Genomic DNA, 14199 nt, shown 5'->3' with positions numbered 1-14199 from the left:
TGTGGCTGCCATCAGCTCCCCTCCCAAACCTGCCATTAAAAGTCTGGCTTTTTCTCAGCATAATGACTGATTTGGCTCCAAGTGGAATTACAGTCGTCTCTCTCATGGCTTAAGATGATGTCACTGCAAACACAGCTAATCAGCACTTTACCATCAGGGGCTGAAGCAAGGTTTGAGCTCAAGCGGCTCCATCCATGCCCTGGATTTACGCCGGACTGAACCATTAACGGCGCCCTTTATGTATGCCGAGTCATTCCCTCGGTGTGCAGGATTATTTCATACCTTAATCTGCGATAGAATAACTTTGTTTTTTTTGCATTGTCAGCTGCCAAAATGATGCGTGTTTTCTTTGTTGGTGTTCTGATGTGTTGTGAAGATTTCTTTTAGACGCATTTATCTGGTCGTTCCCCCGCCGTGGCTCATTGGACTGAGCCGCTGCCTCTATTCAGTTTGCCGGCCTTTTCTGATCAGGTGGATAACACGTTTTGAGGGATGGCAGGTTCCCAGCTAGCGGACCACATCATGTGACAGTTTGTATCAGCACATCTTAATGTAAATAGTTTTTAATAAATGGAAAAGCAAAGATGATGTAACTGCCTTATTTTACCATTTATTAATTGGAACCATAACTTTTATTTTCAGCCTCTCAGCCATTATATTGATTATATTCAGTATCAGGTCTCAGTGCTAAATTCCCAAATAATGACTGAAGCCAGTTTTACAGCATCATTAAAAGCTTCAGTTAAACTATTGAACCCGAGTCAGACTTTGGGCTGCTTCTTTAATGTATTGGTTGGTTTCTTCTGATGAGTCTGTCACAAAAGGTGGCATCAAATTTGAAGAGTGGCCTCAAAGTCAGACGGCGACACCCTACTGATTTAGGTCTCAGTAAAAAATCTTGAATGTCAGCAAGTTTTTTTATTTCCAAACAGCAGACTTCTCATTAATAAGCACATGGAGGCTAAAATCATTGCTTCATATTTCAGAATAAATGTATATTTGGAGGAATTAGGGAAAAACCTGCTTTAAATTTGATGGAATAATAAGATTTATTAAAGTTAACCAGAGCCAAACCAGAACCTCACCCTCCTGTGTTCTTGGGGTCATTTCCAGTTGGACTGAGCAGCCCTTGAACAATGGACAGGAACATGTGACATAAAGGCGAGGTGGGTCTGGGAATGAAGAGATAATAGCTACAGTCAGAGCCACCATTAGACCACTCTAAAGGAATAAGGTGCCAGTAAATGTAAAAGCTGCTGACATGTTTCACCCTCCTTTTTACAATCATCCTCTTAAACTGCCATTTTTATTGCTTTCACCAGATTCTGTTATAAAATCAGTGTTGCAGTTATGCAAGATCGTTGTGCTTCACATTGACTTTGAACTTATTCCACATTTTACAGGTTTGCCTTTTATTAAAAATGAGGATTTCTAACAGAATAAACACATCAAATCTAAATTACTTTGGTTTTAGGTGGACAAAAAGAATATGTTCACCAAGGAACCTCAGGGCTGCATGCTTAGCATGCTAACCTTTTTTCCCTAACGATTAAACGCATCATGCAGCACAACTTACAAAACCTTTCAGTTCTGAGTTAGTGGGGAAATCCCAAAACCTTTGTGTTTTTGAGAAAAGGGCTTAAAAAAAAGCTTGTTTCTAACCAAGCTTTATGTACTTTAAGCATCTCTGGACTCCACGGCAGGTTTCTGACCTCCAGGTGATGCTCTCCTGGATGTCAGAGTTTCCTGAGAAATGTCCTGCAAAACTGAAATGTTTCTACAAAAGATTTTCATGAAAAAGAAGTATCTAAAACATTTCCAAGAGTAAACAGTGAAAATTTTATTGATTTTTTTTAAATGTCTGATACAGTGCATGTCCTGACATTACATTAGTGACACAGTAGGAGGGCAAACAGTTTTAGTAATGTGGTGTAAAATCATGTAAATAAACAGGGGAAAAAAAAGCTCAGGATTTTTTGGGATCTATGAAGAGAAAGAAACAAATCAAAGCAGGTATGTGATTTCCTCTGCTCAGCAGGAACATGAGTTGCTCTGGATTTTAAAGTCCCTCCTGTTTGCTGGATGCCGCTAAGCTGCACAGTCAGATTCTCACACTTTCTATTTATGATAACCTACAAAAATATTTCTTTGTTTTTCTGCTTCTTCCTTGGATTATACAAGTTATTAAAAAAATAGCTTAGTTTTTAACGGATGTTTCAAACGTTTGGAATATCAGCAGAAAATTTAGATTTTAAAGTCAAAACTGACATGTTGCTCTTAATTTTGGTGCAGGTGGCATTAGCTCATCTGGAGAAACAGAGGACTGAGAATTCCATAAAGCAGAACAGAAAACAGCCCTACCAGCTAAAGCTTGTTGAGATCCATAAATCCCAGTTTGACGCCATGGCTGCAACCTGCTGAGTCTTCTATAAGCCTGCTGATGGCTGGTAGATTGCTGATTGATCATGGACACGATGACAAACAGGCCCAGACATGCTCATCTGTTTCAGGAACACAGCCTCAGCTCCACTCACATCATCTCCAAGTATAAAGGCACATACAAGTTTTTCATGACTGAAAAAGTGAACAAAAAAAAACCCACAGCCCCGTTTCAGCCCCTCTACTTTATTCTGCAAAAGACAAATAAACCAACTAGTGCTTGAAGATAATCCAGAGGCTAGAAGTGCTCAAAAACGTGATCTAATCCCTTTGAGGTTTCATCACAAGCTGGAAACGGAGCGAGACTCTCCGCCACCTTCGGCCTAACCTCCTCTGCAGGAGGAGCCACTGAAAGGAGATCCTCCTCTCCCATAGGGGGCGCTGCTCTGGCCCATTCACTAGCTCAGAAACTAATGCAATCATTTAGCTACAATCCTTTCATTTCTAGCTGTTCATTTTTTTTCTCTAGTAAGAAAATATTGTGGAAGGATAAATGAAAATATACAGTTATTAATACAACAGAATACAGAGCTATATAGTAAAGATGATTGTATTACAAAACATGTTCATGTATCTCCCTTTTCAATGCACACATTTCTTGCTTTCAAGGCAAAAGAGGTAAAGTTTATAAAGAAGGCAGAGGGTCAGCTGCTAGGCGATGGCTTTGGCCTCAGGTAGGAACGCCTCCCAATACTTGATCAGCTGAAAGAGACAAAACATATGAGTGGGAGCTGTTCCCTCTAATTTCACATCTTTGAAATCCACAGCCTCTCCTGGCTTTGGCTGCAGAGGCATTCAGGTTTATATCAAAGCAGTTAAAAAAAAATTTTTGGTGTTCAGGATACGCTTATTCAATGCATTTTAAAAGCAAGAATTTACCTCAAATCTTCACAAAGGGTCTAAATTATATGAATGAGCTCAAATAATTAAACTTTCAGAGGTTTTTGGATGAATGGTCCTAAAGAAGCTGGCTGGAGTTCCAGCATTAAAGAGGCATGAACTGCAGCTCTCTTCTACTCCTTCTTGTATTTAAATGTTTCTATTTTTTTATTTTATTTTCTCACCTTGAGAAATTTCTCACCTTGACTTCTGATTAACTACAAAATCCATCTAGAACATAAGGCTTCGATTGTTTGCTGGGTCGGACCCATTCAACATGGATGATTGACTTCACATCCGCAGAACAACTTGAGAACTTCTGACCCAAAGTACATTCAGGAAAACAGGCCCCCGCATTATAGATGGATGTGCGCTGAACAACTGAGCCGCCAGGCTGCTCATCAAACCATGACTTGACTGTTAAGGGTCATAAAAAGGATATTTTAAAGATATTTTTCTGTAAAAACTCATAAAATGTCTTTAAAAAGAAGGGCCTCTACAAACAGCCCCCAAACAATTGCCCCATTTCCACTTCCCTTGTGAAACCGATCCGTGCATAGTTTTTTGACCAAGCTTGGATTGGTTAACTGTGCAGATACAGATACACATCACAATAGCACGGTTCTTTGCTCCTATCCGGTGTCAATGATACTACAGCTCTCAATGCGGGAAAGACGCAAACAAAAATGGCGGCGCCCACAACATTCAGGATCGTATGTGCCTGGATAGCGTCCTCTGCCCAAATTTCACTAAGAGCCTCAGTCTCAGCATCGTCCCAGGTCGCACCGCGCTCTTTTCATGCAATGTATCGTTAATAAGAGGAGAAGTTTCTGCTGTGAACAGGTGAAAAGATCTGTGAATTCCAAAGCCGGTGTAGCTACCAGAACTGCTCCTTCCCCTTCTAATGACTTAATCATACGGCAAATCTATTCAGACAAACTATTGCACCTCTTTTGGAGTCTCAACATATTATTACTGATCATTTCATTGGTGATCTAAAGTAGCCAAAAGTAGAAAACAATCATTGTCAGTCTTAAAGGAAAGTACTGCCTCCTACGACTGAACTTATTTTTATTCTTTTTAAGATCGGAGGAGGACAAATGGGACATCTTAAAAAATTACTTTTGTGGAGATTTTAGACAAATAAAACAACAGTTATTCTACCTGTAGCACAGCTAGCCACAGCGCTCCCACTTTATATCAACTGTTTTTTTCAGTTTTGTTATGGTTCAGGTAAAACTTCATCGGTCATTAGACAGGCTAATGCTACAGATGCTCCCGACTCGGCACATGGACGTTGTGTGATGTTATTATCGTTGTCTGGGCAAACACAATGTTTTACATCATGTGGCAACGTTCAGCCAATCATGTAGCAGAAGGTCACTGGCATGCTCTGGGCCAGAGCAGATCTGGTGCATACAGCGGACACCCTGCGAAATGAGTCAGCTCATTCACTCTTTGTTATCAGAGAACCGAACCAGAACTGGACCGTTCCGAGCCCTACGGATGAACTAGTTCTAGATCTAGCTCAGTTTGGTTGTGTCTGGCACGGTCCAGTTCAGTTGCGTTCCGTTTACACTCAACAGTTATCTTGGTGACCGTGCTCGGACCGTTCCCAGCAGTTTTAAAATGCGAGTATAGAGAGCAGTTTCAGAAGGCCTGCTTCATCCGTCCCTCTGCTGTTCAGACAGATTTATGGAATGTGAAGTTATTCCAGAGAGGAGAAGAAAAACTGCCCCGTAGCATGATGCTAGCAATAATGCTGCCTGTTCTTTGTGTTTTATACATTTCTATACAGACTTCTGGGCCCTTCTTCTAACATTCAACCTTCAGATCATCTCTGAGCAGATGCACATTTCATTTCAGATAACAGTTGATGATTTAGCAGCAATTCCTCTCTTAGTCTCAGTCTGTGTTTAATCTCCATCTATTCACAGTGGTAGAGATTAGGATTAAAAGCAGTTTCCAGCATGTTGCAGTTTATGACAGGCCGGATTTATTTGAAGATCTTAGTTTGTTTCTGGTGAACAGAACTGAATAAAAGGAAGAGTTTGGGTCAGGTGGCCACAATGTTGCCTCACTTAACTCATTTAACCCCAAAGACCAAAGCCAACCTTCTGGAAGGATCTAAACTAACTGGAAACAAATAGTATTTTTAAAGTAGATGTGCTCACACTTTCAAGATTTGCTTTAAATATATTTTCTAATAAACTGCAGTTAAATTTAAATCCCTTAAAAATATAGCTTTGATGACTTCAAGAAGAACAGGATAACTGTAGGAAACAGAGAAATGATAATCAGTCTGAAGAAGAGCGTCTGACCGACTCAGACGAAGAACTAAAGTTATCCTGCCATGAACGCATCTCTGAACCCAGATTAGAACCAGCAGCCTTCCTCTGGCGATGTGAAGGTCTCCCTGTGGAGGAGACAGCCTGGATTTCTCTGACCATAATGTGGTCACAGAATCCCCAAACTGATATCCTTAAAGATGATATCAGTTTGTCCCTTACTGCTCCATGGACTCTGATTTGAGGTAAACAAAGGAAATATTGTGGCTCTCTGAGGTAGAGTTGGATGTATAACAGGAGTATTTTTGCTTATATTAGAAGATAAGCAGAAAAATGTAAAGATGCATTGATATATCTGTACGCCTGTGATTAGTATTTGGCCCTTTTGTTTTTGGACGTTAGTTTATCGGCTCATGTGTTTCCATTGTCATCTAACCTTATTTAAAAACTTTTCTGATGGGAAAAAATGCAAACAATCTAATAAAACTTGTTCCCCAGGTTGTTGTTCCTAAAAGGCATTAAAGTTGAAATCCTCCAGCCATGATGGAGGGAAGCAGACTCACCTGATGCTGAGACTGAAGGAGAGACTCCAGGTATGTGATTATCTGCCTCTTAAAATTCTTGGTCTTTTCTTTCTGTTAGAAGAAATTTAAAACTGGATCATCCGTATTTATCTGAGGGAAGTTTAGCTAGAAAGAAAAAAAAAGGTTGTACCTCGAAGCGGACGACTTCCTTGCGCACGGTTGCAGAAACTCTCTCAAATTCTTGCTCATACTGAGTCACTTTGGCCTCCCACTGTTTTCAGGGACAGAAACAAAGATCAGTTTTGAATGTGTGTAGCTTAAGGTGTTGAAAATAAAGAAAATAAAGACCTCAACAATCTCCTCCTTGGCTAGCTGCAGCTTGTCGGGCTTGTTGGCCCACAACAGTTTGGCCTCCGTCTCCCTCTTCTTCTGCAGCATGGCCTGAGCGTCCTGCCAGCGCTGCCACGCCTTCATCCGCTGGTCAAACGACCCCTGCAGGCAGAAAACTGCAGCGTTCTACCTCTGGCTCCAGGAAGCTGTTGTTTCTGTGTAAAGTGGCGGTTCGCCGACGTACCCGGACTGCTCCCAGCAGGCGGGTGAAATCTGCGATCAGTTCAGCGAAGCTGAATGTGTCGTTGGAAGCTTGGTCCTGGTGGAGCTGCTCCATCTTGTCCTCCACCTCGGCCAGCTGAGAGAGGGCTCGGGACAGGGCGGTGTTGTCCTCTGCGCTGCCCAGCATGGCGGCACTCTTGGCAAAGCTGGCTGTGTTCAGGGACAGCTCTGGACGAGCAGAAGGAAAAAACGGAAAACTGATATAATACTTCCTGATTCGCTGAAGGGAAAAAGCATGAATGGAGGAAATCCTGGTGGATGTCCCGGGAAAACGCTTCCCTTTACCTTTTCTGTGAACAACCAGGGACTCAACCAGAGCATGGAGCTTCCTAAACTGCTGATCTGCTGATTCCACCTCCTGCAGTTTCTCCTCAAACCACTAGAAGAGAACAGCACAAAAAACAAACTAAATGAGCAGCTACTTCCTCACAGGGACACATCCGTTCATCACATCACAAAATACCAGCTGACATACGGCAAAATTTCCTGTGGTGTACGCCATATGTGGGGCCATAAGTTAAGGTAAGTTATCTGATCGTTTACATGCATTAAATGTACATCACTCATAAGTCATGGCGTCTAGCTTATCCAGAAACTACGAGTAATGTAAGGTTGAGGAAAACGTCATTTCTCCCCCAGCCTGCATCCCCATCATAGGTGAGCGAAAAGGTGAATGTGATGGATCCTACCTACGTTCACAACCAACCAACTTTTCTGGCAGATATGATGCGGAATCTTTTGCGACTGCAAACCTTCTTTTTTATTGATTCTTTTTTTTTTTGGCAGTTGGTAAACAGCAGCTAGGTTAATACCGCGATCAAAGACATCTTTTTATGCAGCCCAGGCGCCTCTGAGGGCATTGCTGCTCCCCTACGGTGCAGAGATGCTCCTGAGGGGAGCAGCTTTAACTGATGCTTTCTAATGCCCATCAAATGATACACAAGGATCATTTCATGTGCATTATGCATAAGTTAGGCTGTTGTTGGACATACGCTTTGGACTTGTTATGAATACTCTATGTATTCGCCCATACTTGAAAAAATACATCAGAAGTTCATCGTATGCCAGTGTTTTAGGAGATTCCGGGACGTCAGGCATACGCTGCCTAAATCAGCAAGGTGCGACAGGAGCCCTAAACCTAGACTCCGTTAACCCTGCCCTGTTCGCCCGCCATGGTAACCAGGTTTATTTATTCATTTTTTCCAAAACTGTCAAATCCATCTGTTCCATCAACAGGCTGCAGCCATGAATTCCTTCTTTCTAGCCTCTTTGGTTGGTGTTAGCATTTTGCCCACTCTGTCAAGATCAGGTTGGGATTGAGAAGTTATTGACAGCAATAGGAGCTCATTTAGTTCTGTCTGATCGATGTTGCACCACTGCAGGAAAATATGATGCCTAATGACTAAATCTAACTAACAAAGCGCCAGAAACTTTCTTCACAAAAGCTGGAAGCTGAGCCTTAAACAACCCAGAAGCAGTTTTTGTTTGATCCTTTCAGGATTAAAGCTACCAAACTGTCATCAAACTTTGGTGCCACTCTATGACAACATTTGAATTTGTAAAACCAAGAGAGGATTTCCTCTTGTGAAAATGTCAGGATCAGGAATTTAGGTTTACACACTCACCACATCCGACTCATTCATCTTGATGGTCATTTTACTGACAGCATCTGTTGCCTTGGTGATCATTTTCAGGAATCCCGCTCCGCTCAGTGCCTGGGTGCTGTGAGCTCTGGGCAGCTGAAGACACACGTTACACAACATCAGTAGCAACTCAAAAACAAACCAAAGTTATCCCCTCAGAACTAAATGGGAGGAAAATTCAGCATTCAGAGTTTCTCTGTAAAATCAATCAGACTAAATCATTGCCTGATCTAAACTGTTTTTACTGTTGACAGGATAAAACACGCAGCTCACTTCCTCTTTCTCCAGAAACTCTCTGACATCAGGGTCTTGCAGGAGCATCGGGTGATTCACCACCCTCTGGAGATATCTGGGGAAAAAATGCAAGGCTCAGTTAATCCTGATGAAACATTTAACGACTGTTTTTCTAGCCAGGCAGTCATCCTCACCTTTCCAAAGCACCCCTCCTCCTTTCATGAAAGTCTGCGGATGAGGAATCTTCCTTTCCCACCTTTACTTTTGTCATCCCTGCACAAAGAAAACAAGTACTCACACCCCAGCATGAAACATGGCAGTGGCAGCATTAGTCTGTGGGGATAAGACAGATGGAGCTGAGATAATGCTGGAGCTTCACTTTCCAGCCCCAGCTTATCTACATCAGTCTAGTGGCCTAGTCAAAGTCCAACAGAAATCAAAGAAAAAAGATTTTAAAACTGCCTTAAAAATTTAAGCTAGGGACTAAACCTCCTGTCCTTGTTTTGTTAAGTTTGTTACCAGTTTTTATCTACTTTTTTTAATGATTCTAATCATTTAGAGCAGTGGTCTCCAACCCTGGTCCTCAAGATCTACTGTCCTACAGATTTTAGATGCATCCCTGCTTCAACACAGCTGAATCAAATGAATGGCTTGAAAAGGTAATCAATCATTTGATTCAGCTGTGCTGAAGCAGGGATGCATCTAAAATCTGTAGGACAGTAGATCTTGAGGACCAGGGTTGGAGACCACTGATTTAGAGAGTAACATCCAGCTAGTAATTATAACCTACACCTTTGGTTGATCACATGAAATGTACAGTAGCAGCCGTTCAAAATTGCCTTTCCCAGTCAAAAGCCAGCCTACTTCCCTGCAACTCCCAGCAATATCCCCTCCAACTTCCAGCCACTGGAATGATTCTGTACTCTAACTCCACCCTTTCACTGACCTACAGGGTCTGATCATGAAAAAAATGATGTTTTAGATGTTTAAAGAGGAACTGTATGGGACTAGCCAAGGACCCATCAGAGAAAGAGGGGAAATTCTGAATGGCTACTACTGTATGTTTTTAAATTGGAGTGATTTTCCACACTGGGTCAACCTAGGAGGCTTTTCTCTGGAGGCGGAGGCACGATTAGACCGTTGGGACCATGTTTTTCTGAGAGCTTCTCGTAGAGGCCGAGGAAGTCGCTGAAGCGCCGCTTCACCGTGAAGGTTTTGCTGCGGAACATGGGCAGGGTGGTCTGCAGGGAAAAGCCAACATGTCAGCAGGTCGGTCTTCAAGCAGCAGGTTTATTTAGCTCTTACTTCATACCTGTGTTGATACTTTATAGGCCATGTAGGCGTTCATACCGTCACCTGGAAAACAACAAGATCAGGCTCTATTTAGTAAGATCTGATTAATTAAACCACATAAATAATGATTGGTGCAAAAAAAAAAAAAAAATGTCCCCACCTATTTTTTCAGGGTCTTTCACAAAGACATTAATGTCAAATTTATCCTGAAGCTCCTCTTCCTCTTCTTCAATCTGTAAATGTGAACCAGAAACATAAAGCGACACCTTCTTCCTCAGACACCAAACTAACGGCTACAGAGAGCCCCGCCTTGGTAGGCAAAGGTAGGAACGTGAATGAATAAACCAGAGGGGCGCGTACCTCTTCTGGGGGAGCAGGCTGGGATTTGGCGAGGCTGGCAGCTGCTGAGACGGAGGTGGAGGGTTTGGTTGCTGCCTCTTTCCTCCTCTCGGTCCTTGGACTATCCAGAGAAAGCTCCACCGTGGCTTCTGATGGACAGAAAGGAAGAAAAAAAGGAAAACTAGCTTTGAACTTTGATCTTTACACATTTAGCAGGAAATATAAACTTAAACTGATTGGAAACCATCAGCCCACCAGCAAATAAATCTGAATCCTCCTCAGAATGGACTCCGTTGGTCTTGGAGTTCACCGCTCTGCTGTTTCTGCTGTTTGGGGCCGAGCCGACTGCTTCCTCAGTGAAGAGGTCTGCAGGTGGTGCTGCGGCAGCTGGAGGGGCCGGGGCGGATTTCTCCTTCTGCTCCATACTGGGGGCTTTCTTCGACACGGCCCCCAGCGGCTCGCCGAACAGATCCTCATCGCCGTCACCAAACAGGCTTTTCTGAGGCTGCTTGGCAGTTTGAGTCGGAGGCGGTCCGGTGAAAAAGTCACTTCCCTCGTCGTCGAAGAGGTCGATCACTGCCCCGCTGGGTTTTATGGCACTGGACGCAGAGGCTGCTGTTGAGTCCCCCAGAAGGTCCACCAGCGGGTCGCAGACGGCTGGTTGCTGTGTGCTGATGTCTGACGAGCCACCCAGGTCCATAACCGGAGCAGCAGGGGTTTCCTGTTTGGCATTGCTTTTTCCATCACCGAGTAAATCTGTTGCCCCATCGCTGCCTTCAGCTGTAACATCCACTTCTTCTCTTTCAGCTGCCGCTTTACTTCCAAGGACATCAACGAAATCATCCGAGGCCTGATCCAAAAGGCTCTCTGCTGTGGCAGCAGACGCCGCTGACACATCCTTAGTCAGGTCCTCGAACATTTCAGAGGGAGATTTGTTTTCCGTGTGGCTGCTGAGGGGCTCCATCAAAGGATCGCTCATGAGGTCGACAGGCTGACTGGCGGGTGCAGACGTGTTCTCCTTCGTGGCCATGGGAGTGTTGGTCTGGAGATAAAGGAGAGGGTTTACTATTATTATCTTTACATAAACATCAACTTGGAACAACAAAAGCAAAACTTGGCAACACCTAAGCTGTTAATCCTGCAGCACAAACCCCCCGTTCTCTATTTATTCAATAATATTAGTGCATAAGGAGAGAAAACAAAACATTATTCCCTTTTACTTGGATACAACTGATGAAAGAACAAAACATCCAAAGCAGCCGGCTGGATTACCAGAGCAGCAAACAGTCACTACTGCATCAGATTCTTGGATTCAAGCTTGTTTCTGAGAGGAGGAACAAGAGACCAATGCTAAACAGGTGGATGTCAAGGTAAAGAGGGACCCAAGAAGTGACTCTCTTACAGAAAAGGTGCTTCTAGAAGCTGTAACTTTGACTTAAATAACACAAAGAATTGCCTTTAACTTTGCTAAAAGAGTAGAAAGGTTCCTTCAACCAAAGGAACCGTAATGAGCAGTTATTGACCCGGCAGAAACTGATCCCAAAGAAGCTCAGACTGCTTCTACAAAGTAGTGACACAACCCAATAAAAGGCACCAACTCCTCTGCTCATAACGACATGTGGAAAGTTCAAGGACTGTAAAACATTTTACTAGGCAGCTAAAGTGAGAGGAACAAAAACAAAATGCCCTGATGGGCGTCCAGAGCTCAGGTTGAAGAGGAACAGGCCCATCTCATCATGATGCCTTTTCAAATAAGCTAAACAATACATCTGAAATTACACCTGGTTCCTTTATTGACTTTGATGGCCACACTTTGCTAAATCTTTGTTAGGAAACACAGTTTGCTGCAGGAGGGAAAAAACAAACAGAAAAACCACAACGATTGCCCGTGGGAAACAGACAAGAGTTTTTTTGGGTGTAGTTGCAAATCCCCTTCCAGGCAACTCTGAGTTGATAGATTACCCAGATCACCCCCCCTCAAACAAAAAAAAAAAAAAAGGAAAGCAGCTCTGCTAACTGAAACATCAAAAAATGCTGACTGCAGTGATGAGTCAAACCTTAGAGAGGAAAAAGGCAGCAACTTTTGCAGTTTTTCATCTGAACTTTTGACTGAGAAACATCCGGGTTCTGACCACGTGACCACTGCAGGTTCACGTGATAGAATGAAGAAGGAGCCAGCTTTACCAGCTCCATGCAAACTGAATTAAAACAGCCTGGAAAACAGTCAGAAATGCCCTTAACCAACCACAGACTGCCGATCAAGCCACCGACTCCAGGCTCTAGCTAACGCTACCCACGCGTGGCCTTGAAGGCAGCACACCCTAAAAAAATCTGGCTAGTTGCAAGTCCACGCTGGATAGTGGAAGTGCGATTAAAAAAAAACCCAAAACAACATAACCCAAATCACACGTTTCAGAAAAGCTAATGGGAAGTTGATTAGAAAAAACCTGCTGATCAAATTCCGCGTGATATGAAACTTTTAGAAAGGCGCTGATGCGTTCAAATACAGTCGGAGCTGTTTGGAGGCAGGTAGGAGAGAGCCGCTGCTGCTCCGCTTCATTATAAAATTATGCGGAAGGTTTGGGTTTAATTAAGCCAGAGAGCAAAGCGAGGTGTCCAGAGGGTTTGAGTTGATGAGTCTCGGTGAGGAGCAGCTGTTAGCTCCCCTGTTGGTAACAGCTAGCCTGACCACCGCTCCGGGGAGACGTACCGCACTCAGGAAAAGTTCTTCACCGTCGTCCTCGTCGCTGTCTCGGCCTCGGACTTCTTCAGGATCCTGAGCATCCTGGTCCTCGGTGTCTGGGAACGGAGGAGGGCTGCGCTCTGAGCTGGTCGCCATCTTCGCTTTCTTTTTTAAAATAAAACCAAAAAAAGCGAAGCGGAGGTAAAGTTACCCCCTTTAACCGCTACAACCTGTTTGTTTGTGTGTGGCTGTCAGGTAGCCGCTAATACCGAGGCCAGAGCACCGTCACGCCGCCCGCTGTCTGCAGATTGACCGCACCGAGCAGGAGGAGCGGAGACGCTGCGCCCAGGACGTGGAAACCGCGGCTGCCCTTTTTTACTTCCTGGTTCTCCTGCTGCTCCTCCTCCTCCTCCTCCTCCTCCTTCTTCTTCTGCTGCTGCTGCTGTGGTGGGAGGCTAGCCTCGGTGTTAGCCCGTCACTCAGCTGTTATGAGACCCAGCCACAGCTGAAGGAACACATCTCCCACACAGGACCAGAGGAGCATCGGCTGTCAGCGGGAGAATGTCCCGCGGTGTCAGCGGCGCAGACCGGGAGGCCAGCAGGCCGTTGCTCGGCGGAGATCCGCTCAATCCAACCGGGCTGGACTCGGATGAAGGTAAACCTCCATCAAACTTAAACGATGGATGGCTGCTATGGATCCTTATAACTTTATGAAAAAACACAAGTGAGCGCTTTCATTCATCAGTAGAAACTTTAAAAGTTGATCTCTCTGTTATTTAAGTTAGAGTGTAAATAAATAAAAGAAAAGCATGAAGGCTGCTGGTAGATTTCTAAAATGGGATCAGAAGGGATTTAGGGATGCAAAGATCTGACAGCTCTAAAACCTTTTCAAAGAAGTTTAAAAAACAATCCACTGGACTTTGTTTCTAAGTCTTAAGAGGTTTCTGTTCCCATCCAGGAAGCTTTTTCACTTCAAAATGTCAAAATATACAATTCTGCTGGTGAGCAAACAGATGACCTCATGCTGTCTGCATGTTCACAGAAAACCAAGATTATTTAGCATTATTTTAAATATCGATGTCATGATCTTATTTTTCCATCCATAGAACTGTTGCATATAGACTCTGAGGATGGGGGATGTTATAAGGCAGACATCTCTTTAAAGTAATGACATGAGACATGTAATCCTGGGTAATCAATAGAAGCAATCAGCTGATGCCTAACATCTCTAGGGAGCTTCCTTTTCCAAACCTCTGCTCTATCGT

At 43.6% G+C, this 14199-nt stretch overlaps 2 protein-coding genes across 2 annotated transcripts in view; one reads left to right on the top strand and one right to left on the bottom strand.

Annotated features, from left to right (window-relative positions):
• Positions 1–2902: 2902 nt before the first annotated feature.
• On the bottom strand, positions 2903–13321 carry LOC107100069 (sorting nexin-1-like). Its single transcript, XM_015398425.1, has 15 exons — positions 12962–13321; positions 10507–11293; positions 10273–10400; positions 10073–10145; positions 9932–9975; positions 9719–9860; positions 8814–8892; positions 8659–8734; positions 8368–8481; positions 7028–7121; positions 6705–6910; positions 6479–6622; positions 6321–6401; positions 6170–6241; positions 2903–3141 (listed from the first exon to the last, which is right to left on the bottom strand). The coding sequence occupies exons 1-15, from the start codon at positions 13088–13090 to the stop codon at positions 3091–3093; spliced, it is 2220 nt and encodes a 739-aa protein (XP_015253911.1). The 5' UTR covers positions 13091–13321; the 3' UTR covers positions 2903–3090.
• Positions 13322–13361: 40 nt separating this feature from the next.
• LOC107100071 (synaptic vesicle glycoprotein 2B-like) overlaps positions 13362–14199 on the top strand; it is a 12395-nt gene continuing 11557 nt past the window's right edge. The window contains exon 1 of the mRNA XM_015398426.1: positions 13362–13589. Within this exon, the coding sequence (XP_015253912.1) occupies positions 13496–13589 (94 nt within the window). The 5' untranslated portion in view covers positions 13362–13495. The remainder of the gene's footprint in view (positions 13590–14199) is intronic.

This window comes from Cyprinodon variegatus, unplaced genomic scaffold, assembly GCF_000732505.1.
Source record: "Cyprinodon variegatus isolate N-32 unplaced genomic scaffold, C_variegatus-1.0 Scaffold934, whole genome shotgun sequence".
NCBI classification, from domain to species: Eukaryota; Metazoa; Chordata; class Actinopteri; order Cyprinodontiformes; family Cyprinodontidae; genus Cyprinodon; species Cyprinodon variegatus.
This window is presented reverse-complemented; position numbering and strand designations above follow the sequence as displayed.